We start from the raw sequence: 11,682 nt of genomic DNA on the forward strand, positions 1-11,682 counted from the left end.
GATTTAGTCGGGGGAACACAGAGAATTCCTAGGCTGGCAAAAGACTGGATTTTCCTGAGACCTCACTCAACCACTGCACAGAGCCTGGGGATAATTCCCGTCCCCCTGGGCTCTCACAGCACTAAAATTATTGTAGGGTAGCACTGCAACCAAGGTATGGGAAGTCTGGGAAAAGGCCACTCAAGACTCTGTGGGAAATGATAAGAAGTTTTAGAAATATGGGAAAATCAGGAGACAAAAGCATTTCAGTATATTGAATGAAGTCATTAGAAGGAATATTTATTCAAATTCAATTTAAAGACATTAAGTACAGTTGGAATAGATGTTTCCCTATGGTAACCATGCAAATTCTTGGCTTATTTAGTGAGCAGTGGAGCCCATACTGCGCTGTTGACAGTGCACACTCAGCCTTCAGCTCCCAACAACTCTGTCCCTTTTTTCCCCTTCCTCAGGCTTCAACGGCTGCATTTCCTACATCAAGTACGGCGGGGAGACCCTTCCCTTCTCCGGCAAGCACAGCCTCGCCACGCTCTCCAAAACAGACCCCTCGGTGAAGGTGGGCTGCCGCGGCCCCAACGTGTGCGCCAGCAATCCCTGCTGGGGCGAGCTGATGTGCGTCAACCGCTGGTTCGCCTACCAGTGCGTCCCCCCGGGCGCCTGTGCCTCCAGCCCCTGCCACAACGGCGGCAGCTGCGAGCCCGGGCCCCACGCCGGCTTCACCTGCAGCTGCCCCGAGGCGTACGCGGGACGGACGTGTGAGACCGTGGTGGCCTGCCTGGGGGTCCTGTGTGCCCCTGGCCACGAGTGCCGGGCGGGCGTCGGCGGTGGCCACGTGTGCCTGCCATCAGCGCACCCCCCCGAGCTGTCCCTGCCGCTCTGGGCCGTGCCGGCCATCGTGGGCAGCTGCGCCACGGTCCTGGCACTGCTGGTCCTCAGCCTCATCCTCTGCAACCAGTGCCGAGGGAAGAAGTCAAAGGGGCCGAAGGAGGAGAAGAAAACAAAGCAGAAGAAGAAGAAGAAAGGGAGCGAGAATGTGGCATTTGATGACCCTGACAATATCCCGCCCTATGGTGATGACATGACTGTCAGGAAGCAGCCTGAAGGGAACCCGAAACCCGACATCATCGAGAGGGAAAACCCTTACCTTATCTACGACGAGACGGACATCCCGCACACCACGGAGACCATCCCCAGCGCCCCGCTGGCCTCCCCCGAGCCCGAGATCGAGCACTACGACATCGACAACGCCAGCAGCATCGCCCCCTCTGACGCTGACATCATCCAGCACTACAAGCAGTTCCGGAGCCACACTCCCAAGTTCTCCATCCAGAGGCACAGCCCGCTGGGCTTTGCGCGGCAGTCCCCCATGCCCCTGGGAGCCAGCAGCCTGACCTACCAGCCCGCCTACGGGCAGGGCCTGAGGACAACGTCCCTGAGCCACTCGGCGTGCCCCACTCCCAACCCCCTGTCTCGGCACAGCCCCGCACCCTTCTCCAAATCCTCGACGTTCTACAGACACAGCCCGGCCAGGGAGCTGCACCTCGCCATCAGGGAAGGGAGCCCGCTGGAGATGCACGGCGATGTCTGCCAGCCCGGCATTTTTAACTACGCCACTCGGCTGGGGAGGAGAAGCAAGAGCCCACAGACCATGGCAAGCCACAGCTCCCGCCCGGGAAGCCGCCTGAAGCAGCCCATCGGGCAGATCCCACTGGAGACGTCTCCTCCGGTGGGGCTGTCCATCGAAGAGGTGGAGAGACTGAACACCCCTCGCCCCAGGAACCCCAGCATCTGCAGCGCCGACCACGGCCGCTCCTCTTCGGAGGAGGACTGCAGGAGGCCTCTGTCCCGGACGAGGAACCCGGCCGACGGCATCCCCGCGCCCGAGTCCTCCTCCGACAGCGACTCGCACGAGTCCTTCACCTGCTCCGAGATGGAGTACGACCGTGACAAGCCCGTGGCGTACACCTCCAGGATGCCCAAGCTGTCCCAGGTCAACGAGTCGGACGCGGATGACGAGGACAACTACGGCTCCAGGCTGAAGCCCCGGCGGTACCCGGGGCGCCGCGGCGAGGGCGGGCCCGTGGGGGCACAGGCAGTTGGCAGCACCGCCGGGGAGAGCTCCCTGCCCGGGAAGCTGGGGCAGCAAGCGGGAAGCTTCAACTGGGACAACCTCTTGAACTGGGGCCCAGGCTTTGGGCATTATGTGGATGTTTTCAAAGATTTGGCATCGCTTCCTGAAAAAACAGCAGCAGCAGCAGCAGTGAGTGAAGACAGCAAAGGTGGTACAGCAAAACCTGTTTCCAAGGAGGGGGATGCAGAACAGTATGTATAGGCTTTGTCTCCTGGTGTTGCCACAGTGCAAACCCACGGGGACTGCTCAAACCATTATATGGTTGCAGAAAAGCCAAGGTCAGCATCTGATCCCCAGGCCAGTCTGGTTGGAGGAGACTTTAAAAATAATAACCATTATGCTGCTGAAAGAGACTTAAGACATTTTTAATTTAATTATGCTTGGATGAATTTATTTCTCCTGCATGCATTGTATTTGCAAACCAGATATTCGGCATGCAGCCTTTGGAAAGGGTTTTCCTATTTACCATTGTTTGGTTCGTGATTCTTAAATTAATAATGCTTTTGTCCTGAAAATGAACTAATTTTTTGTTTCAATTGTGAAGGATGTGCATATTGTCTCCAGCTACTAACATGTTTTACGATGCAAGAGTACTGAGGATTCCATTTTCCTTTAAGAAGTGCATGGAAGTAGAGATGGTGAATGAAGGAATTACAGTAGTGAGGTGTCTCAGAAAATGTAGTTACCATATCCTGCAGTTGCTCACATGTGACTTTATGGATGAAATCAGCTTGAATAATTGCTGGCAACAGTGCTTGCTGTAAGTCTTATTCCATACAAGAGGTGCTAGAAGCAGCTCAAGCCAGTCAGCACTTTAGGAGTATTGGGTTTTTGGGTTTTTTTTTCTTTTCAGTTTGTTTATTTGTTTGTTTCAGGTTTCTCTATCTCGTTTTGTTTTGTTTTGTTTGTTTGTTTGGGTTTGGGGGGTTTTCTTTGACAAAGTTGTGTGAGAGCTTCTGAATCTCTAGGAAATGTTTTTGGGGATGCTTACTTAATCCTGGTCCCTTCCTGCCCCCATCAGTGATTTCTGATGGTCATTTGGCAACCCAGCCCTGGCTCACAGCAGCGAGGGACAAACCTGTCCATTCCCACATCTCTTGGCCTCTCAGCTTGGCTGTGCTGCTTGTGCTTCTCCCCTGATTCCATTTTCCCATCTGTACCATGGAAAGGTTGGAAAAACACTTGGTTCCCTGCCTCACAGGGGTGTTGTGAGGGCTAATTAGTTAAATTATCTGAAGTGCTTCGACATTATAAAGCACTATAATAAGTGTTATCATCATTATTATTAAAGCACTGCCTAGCCTCTGTGACCTTGGAGTGGCATTTTCTGCATTCTATGATTCTCTATGATGGAAACTTTGAAGAATTATTTATTGTATTGAAAATTACTGCACTCTAGCATTTTGGAACGGATATGAGGGAAAACTACTTGTAGATTCATTAACGTAGCTTACCAGTTGTCCCCAATTCCCTAAAGTTGTAGGGGAAATAGAATCTCACAAAGTCCTTACATCTTCATGCAGATCTGATGAACCTATTGTACTGTGTAAAAAAACTTCGATTTTTTTTTTTACCTAAGCTGTGTTTTTATATCAATATTTTCCTATGATGAAAAGTTTTCTTACTTTCAGGGAAGGTAAGAAAAATACTTTTTTTACATTTGTTACTTATGTAACATCCATATTTTTCACATTTTGATAAAATTGTAACATACTGTATGCTTTCTACCTGTAAATGCCAATAATAGAATTAAAATATTTATTTAAAATCTTTAGTGTGTGTTATTGGAAACCTTTTGTCTTTTCTCTGTAATTTCCACTCCTAGAGCTTCACTTTTGGGGCTTAAATTATAAGGTATTTAGGCTATATAAACTTTTTAATCAGAAAACAGGCTTTAAGAAGCAGGTACATATCTCAGGAAGATGGAGGTTGTTGAGCCTAAGATAATGTCAAAACGTATCAAATCTACTTTCATATTTCTAATAAAACAATAAAAACTGTATTTTAGCCCATAGGGTTTTATCAGCAGCAACTGGTTTTACATTTGTCAACCACAATTTCCACCTCTGCTGCAAGCTGGAGCTTTCCAGGACACAGACAGTGAGGAGTGTGAGAGCAAGATCCTTCTGTCAAAAAGAAGCAGTTGAACAATAAATAACTTCATTCTTTTATACTTACAAAGGGATAAATCACACTTGGAAAACTTCCTGGAGAATGCAGAGAGTGAAAAAGTTAAGGCTGCAGGCAAGAGGTGGGTTCTGAGGTTACATTTTGAATTAGTGGTAAGTGTAAAGAACTTAGAAAAAGGATAATTCAAGGGCGGGGGGGTGGGTTATGTGTTACTTGATTGGCTTAGAGTTTATTTTGTCCCAAAACTGGCAATTAGGAACCAGCTCTTTTTGGGCTAAAAGTGCTCCCAGCTTCATCGTGCCCCACAAAAGTGAGAAGGTAATGGGCCAAAGTACCCATATTGGTATGTAAGTAGTTTCATCTGAAATAACATGAATTCCACAAGTGATTTCAGAGTTTGAGGAGCTGCTGTAATTAAACATCTGTTAAAAAGCTGTATGTTTAGTTTGAATATTATCCCTTAAAACAAACTGTACCACATCCAGGCAGTGATTTTAATAACACATGAAAACTTTAGCAAATGAAAGTTTTTAAATGTAACACCAAACATATTGAGGGCTGTGTTAATGCCAGTTAAGCATTCTGAAATTATCAAAAAGTTTTGCTGAAGGGGAATAATAATAATATGCAGTGTGGATTTACACAAAATACATGTCATAACTTTAGCACAGTTTGCAGTTTATCGAGTGGTAGTGCGTTCCTCTAAATTTTGACACTTTATGGTAGACAAATGTATATTTTACTGGTTTTCTTGTTCCCCTGTTTCTGAAAGGCGTAGAGATGTTTTTGACACTTAAACATACGATCCATTCCTGCCCTTTTTTTAATAATTCTTTCATGATGAGGATCAGCAAAGGGTTCCAAGTGAATCAGGCAGAGCAATCATCCGAAGTTACCAGTTGTGAGGGAGTGAGCTGCATAATTCCCCTGGCTCATCATCAGAACTACACGGTCCTGTTTCAAGATCTGGGACATATTATAAGTCATAAATATGTGGAAAGAAAAGCAGTCTGCACTGCTCACTGCAGTGCACAGGAGCCTCCAAATGCATCTCATGTCAGCAATTTGTCTCTGACCTGTCTTTCTGCTGGTAGAGCACTGAATGCTCTTTGCCAGCTCAGGTGGAGATGTTTTCTCCTGATGATGTCACTAATTAGATGAAAATGGACAGAGAAATGGCAGATTTACTTGGCATTCTCTTGTCCAGAGAATGAAAAGAAAAATAGGAAAAGAAATATATAAGAATATTGTGATTTGTGGTAGATGAATAAATGAATAAAAGGAGTGAAATCTAGATTTTTCTGATTCAAGACTTTTCAGTATTTTTCATCAAAGTTGTATAACTTTAAACCCACAAAATTAGTAGTAAAACACATTACATTGAAAAGTAACGTCCCACATTTTGGTGACAACATCCCCCATCAAGGATCAGACTGTGAGTCTGTGCTGCAGACCACAACCTGTGTCAGGGAGTATCGGTTAGCAGTGCAATATCCAGCTGGAGCCACATTGCTCCAGTCTGGGAATGAGAAGGCGTGGAGCTGGAAGGGGCTGTGGGATCTCACTGATGTCTTCAAAAGCAGGAGATGGAGCCAGCCAAAGGACTCGAGCTGCCAGTTCAAAAGGTAAATTAGATGTGGTGGAAGCTCTTTGGGAGTACTCTGTGTTTTTCTTGTAGACTGTGTCTTTGAAGCCCAAAATTCAAGTAATAGTATTATTCTTATATAACGTTAGGATGTGTAAATGGCATTTTCTTAACTGAATTGTAGAAGAGACTTGGAATTATGGATTCATTGGATTTGGGAAGGACAATCAGGAGAAGAAGATGATTAAGAGAAAAATTGCTATTTTGTGAAGTAGGACTGAGGGAAGAAAGTGAAAATGTTGATCTCTTTGCTTTATCATCCTACCATTTTACTGTTCACCATTTTATCTTTTACTATGACCATCCGTGTATTAATTCCACCATCCTTTCCTCTGATCTGTGAAATTAGTGTATCACTGTGGAGGCCTAGCCAGAAAACAGACTGGGGACACAGATCTGGGGGCAACAGAGCATGCAGGGCAGGAAGACCCGGTTTATTTACAAAAACCTACTTTTATACTTTTACTATGAGGCCTGTGGATTGGAAGAAGGAATTCCCACCTCCACATCACATTGGTGAAGGGGACTGTCACACAGTCTTGTTTGTCCCGGCAGGGAATGTAAAAACAATGGCTGTGTTTATAGAACATAGCTGATGTTTACATTAAAAGAGCGTGAGAAGGTACGAACTTCTCCTTTAATATGAGCGCTCAGCAAAACCGGGAAAAACTCATGGCAACATTAGTGCTTTGTTCATCCCTTTGGTTTTCTATAAAGAGCACTTAATGAAGATGACTGACAACTTGTGTTTATGTTGTCAGCACCATAACCTGTCTTTTTTAAAAATTTAGATATTTGCACTCAGCTGGCCTTTCCTGTGTTTTGCATGAACCTCACCTTGCATTCAGCCATCTTACAAGAGCTTTTGCCAGCAATAAAATATGGTTGGATTCTTAGTAATTTTTACAGCCTTTTTCCAGTGGCTTTCAGGATTCATCATCCTGTACTGAGATGATCAGCAGTGAATAGAGTCTTTCTAAGTTGCATTTTGAGTTTAAAAGAACCTTTATCTCTGGGCTTCACAAAGTATATTCTCAAGTGACTCACTCTTCAATTTTAGGGCCACATGCATTTCATTTATGAACACTTACAAAAGTGAAATGAAGTAATTCCCCACATGGATGACCAATAGCTATTATTCTAAGCTGTCATTTACTGGTAGGGAAGAAGAAGATTCTTCATCTGTCATTCCATTCCTTGGAATCTTTGCAAAATTGCGAAAATATGGAAGTGTTAAGCAGTTTTTTGCAATTTGCAGAAGCGGCTTCCACCAAGCCCGTTTTCTGATGAGAACCCCCAAAGGGGAAACCCTCGTGCCTTCAGGCAGTCAAATGGCAGCATTCCATTGGCACTGGTAGGAATCACACTGTACCTCCTTGGAGATTGACTTCATCCCTGTTTTACACAATCTTCCCACTGCACTGCTTCCAGTGTAGGGCTCAGTGAGGCTCCAGCAAGGTGTTGCTTTCCTTCCTCCCTTGCAACTGGCAAGAGACGGAGAATGAGTAGAAATGGCTCTTCGCAACTGCTGGGAAACAGGAATGCTAAACTACACTCATTTAACTTTAATTTACATCCCCTCAGAGGGAGCATTTTCAGAGAATCACCAAACAGCTGGAAGAAAATAAGGACAAAAGCCCCACATCATAAAATCTGTGTCAGTCGGAGCAAACCGACAGCAGAGGGGTTAAAAACATTTCAGTCTTTCTAGAGTGAGCCCCGAGGATGAAGTGTGGTGTCTCAGATAACTCACGTGTTGTGTCATCAGTCAGGAGAACAAAGTGGAGCAGACATTGGAGCAGGCTTTCGAAGGAAGTGGTGGAATCATCATCCTTGGAAATGCTCATAAAGGGATGTGTCACTTGGGGAGATGGTTTAGTGGTGGACCTGGCTGGGTTAATGCTTGGACTCGATGATCTTGGCAGTCTCTTCCAGGCTGAATGAGTCTGTGACACATATGCATGGCAACACACGCCCGTACATTCATTCCACATGGCAATTAATACCCTGCACATTCCCTGTCAGGACTCCAGGTTTGGAAAACAGATTATCAACCTGCCTCCCCACAGTATAAAAGCCCAGTCCACCATTCCATGTGGCTCCATGCATTCCCTGGAAGCCCTGAGACTCTTTGTACAGCCCCTCAGACAAGGAGCAGGGAAAATAAACAGGTCCCTATCTTCCCATTTGTTGGTTTATTTCCCCTGAGCCTTCTAAAATCCAGAGTCTGATTGAGTAATTAGTGTTTCTCTGTGTGTATCTTGTGCAATTAGCTCGAACAGCAAATTAGGGAATAGGAAATAAACATTAATATAGAAAACAAACATTAATATAGAAGAACATAGGGGATGAGAAATGGATATTGACAAATCATTCAGAAAGCACATTTTAGTGCAATAATCTAGAATCCTTACAAATAAGCACTGTATTTTCCTTTAAAATACAACTCTTGTTCAATAATACAAGTCTTTATTAAAACAATTTGTTAAACCTTGGCAAAGAAACTGTGTGACAGCATCGTTTTACAAGAATTCCTTGTAGTTCGTAGAAAGCTAAGTGAGAGCTGGAATGGTCTGTCTCTCTTAAAACATCTGATGTTAAGCATATTAAAAAGGAAAATGATTTTTTTTTTTAGACCTGTAGAATTTATCACAATCATCAGAGCAGGCTGGACTTTGTAGAGCTGCATAACCCCATGTGGCAGGGAATGCCTTCTCTGTGAGGGTGACACCTCCCTGCTTTGCAGGAGGGGCTGTAATCAACATGACATGTTATTCTGAACTCCTGTCAGAGGCAGCCTGCTAGTTTTGAGAAAGAGCAGTGAGTTCTGATAAAGAAAACCCCCCCTCAGCCTCGGAATGCTTGGGCCAGGCTGGTGTCCCAAGGCAGCCATGGCTTTTGATATTGCCAGGACAACATTCCTAACTGCCTGTGAATTTCTGCCTAAATGCTCTTTTACAAGGGAGAAAATGCTTTTGTGAGGGGAAATTGATTGGTATTTCAGTCTGAGCCCATTGCTGTCACCAGGAAAAAGGATAGGCAAAAGCTTTAACTTAGGAGAGGCCTTAAAAATCACCCAGTTCCAACGTCCCTGCCTTGGGCAGGGACACTTTCCAATAGACCAGGCTGTCCTAGCCCCATCCAACTGGCTTCCAGGGTTGGGACATCCACAACATCACCCCTGGATGGTTACATCTATCTCCTGTTCTGGTTTTGAATTGGAGTCTATATAGGCAACATAGACTGGAAAATAAGGGGGCTTTTTTGAGATTTAATCAAAGCTGAAAGCACTCAAAGGTAACAGCGTGTAAGAATGTAATCCTTTGAAAACCAAAAATTAGTGTATCTAATCTACTGGAGCACCCCAACACTTCAACAACTGTTTTATGGAATTGCATTAAACTCTGGCTTCCCAGAAATGCCACAGAAAATCCAAATAACCAGATTATTATATCCATGTCAAATACACTTCTATTAAAATTACCCACAGAGTCTCCAGTGCCCTGGCTGCATTTACAGCACCATCCAATCACTCAAAGCACAAGTGGAAAAGAGATCCTGATGGAACAAATGGGTCCCTGAGGATGACAATTGCTCACTTCTGCTCCTGAGGGAGGTCATTCCTGGTAAGTGCCAGTGATGCTTGAAACTTGGAGCCTTAGTTTTATTAGGAAATCCTGTTCCAGCTGGACAAATCATGCACTAGATATGGGTGTCACTTGGAGTTTGACTAATCCTGTTATGTTTAGGGATTTGATCTGTTTTTTTGCCCCCAAAGTAGTTTGCAGCTCCAGTCATGTGAAAGAGGTAAGAAATGCTGTTGTTACATCAACAGAATTGATTTTTGGTTCAAGTTTTTAATTACAGTGAGGAGGGAGTTTATTATGCGGGATATTATGTTATATTCTGTTCATTTTGACCCTTTTCCTGCTGTTACCAGAAATTCTGTTGTTGTTTGTTGTTCTGTACCCCATTTGGTTTTCTCAGTGTTGGTTTTATTCACCTATTCTTAGCGTTAAAACCAAGGCAGCTTTTTATGAAGCTAATGCTGCAAATAGCATCCCCCTGAAACTTTTCAATGCTTTTTGTGGCAAAGGGAGCCCTTCTTTTTCATTGATTTGAGTGCACTCACTGAATGATTGCATATGACGAGGTTCTGAAGCTTTGTCAAAGTTTCCTCTGCCTTCTCATTTTGGTTGCTTCTGTTTTGACTTTAAGATGTCCCTGGATGTTTGTCACGGGAAATGAGCTTGGTTGTTTGCTTTGGTTTAAGTGACATTCAATACTCTGAAGAGAGAAGTGGAGTATGACAGGTCTGTAATTGGGTCAATTTTTCTTTTTCCATCCATGAAATAGCCAGGCTTGTACATATCTGACTGTTCTGCTCATGCAGTACACCATGTCCTGGATTTTTAATAGGGTTTCTGTGTAACAACTTTTGAATTTTTCTTTTTTTTTTTTTTTTACACTTAAAAATGGATCTTGTAGAGCACTGAGAGTTTTTAATCTGGAAAATGTCAGTGACAAGAGAAAAGCTGTGGTGTGACAACTAAGAGAACCTTTTCCAATTTGTCTGATCAGCACTTCCCTGCCCTTTGGCAGGAGACATTCCCTTGGTGGAAAACAAATCTGCAGACTTTATAGTGCCTGGAAAACAAAGGCAATGGGCAGAACTGTGGGGTTCTGAACAACAAGTAACAGGTTGTGAGGCTAAAATCTGCCTTTGATAAATGGTTTTAATAGGGCAGATTCATGGGTCTAACCACCTCATGGTGTTTTTTGCTCTGAAGGGTTTTTAGTCCTGGTGCAAAACTGGCCTCTTTGTGCTGAAAACAGGGGCACTTGGCTGGTTTATAGCAGCTGAAGAGCTGGTTCCCTGTGGTTAGTTCAGAACAGCAGCACAGGTCTGCAGACATCTGTGAGTAGTTGCAGTAGGGGAAAGCTGCATTAGTAGGAATAACTCTTCCCTGTGAGGGTGGTGAGCCCCTGGCACAGGGTGCCCAGAGAAGCTGTGGATGCCCCAGCCCTGGAAGTGTTCAAGGCCAGGCTGGACGGGGCTCTGAGCAGACTGGGATAGGGGAAGGTGTCCCTGCCCGTGGCAGGGAGGTTGGAATGAGATGGGCTTTAGGGTCCCTTCCAACCCAAACTGTTCTGTGGTTCTGTGATTCCATTCTACCTACTCTCTTCTACCTAAAAATGGAAATTGCTTCTCTAAAAAGAATTACACTTCTTCTACATCTTTGGCTTAAAAAGATAATACGTGGGACATCAAGGGATGAGACAAACCGTGTTTTAGTCAACTGTGGCCTGATATCCAACTTATGTGCTCTTAGCTGATAACACTTCCACAGCACCACTGGATTGCCTCCTCAGCTGCCTGACTACAAGGAAGAGATTAATCGTCCCCTGCCACCCCCAGCCCTGCTTTGTATTTTATACAACTACAGCTGTAGGACATCTGCTGAGACAGAGAATCCTACATAAATAAGATGTTAATGTAAAAAATGTTATTTACATTACCTAAAATGAGAACTGTTAGGGAAACGTCCAAGAGCCTGTGTATCTTTCCTGTGATGGCTGGATGGAGATTCCTAAACAAAAAGCAGCAGGCAACCTAATGTTTTCCAGGGGTCCTTTACGTTTTCCTAAACTCTTAAGGGTTCTGTGGAACAAAACTTTTAAGGTTCCTTCTGGGTGGCTCTTGATGGTCTTAACTGCTCTACTGTGCTTTACTTTCTTTTGGTTCCAGTGGGCTCTTTCCTCTGCTTATTGAGGA

At 44.5% G+C, this 11,682-nt stretch overlaps 1 protein-coding gene across 1 annotated transcript in view; it reads left to right on the forward strand.

The window, feature by feature from the left end:
- FAT4 (FAT atypical cadherin 4) overlaps positions 1–3,901 on the forward strand; it is a 123,527-nt gene extending 119,626 nt beyond the window's left edge. Inside the window, exon 17 of the mRNA XM_063414989.1 lies at positions 453–3,901. Coding sequence (XP_063271059.1) covers positions 453–2,332 — 1,880 coding nt within the window. The 3' untranslated portion in view covers positions 2,333–3,901. The remainder of the gene's footprint in view (positions 1–452) is intronic.
- Positions 3,902–11,682: the final 7,781 nt, after the last annotated feature.

The sequence above is a fragment of the Prinia subflava genome, chromosome 18 (assembly GCF_021018805.1).
Source record: "Prinia subflava isolate CZ2003 ecotype Zambia chromosome 18, Cam_Psub_1.2, whole genome shotgun sequence".
Classification (NCBI taxonomy): Eukaryota; Metazoa; Chordata; class Aves; order Passeriformes; family Cisticolidae; genus Prinia; species Prinia subflava.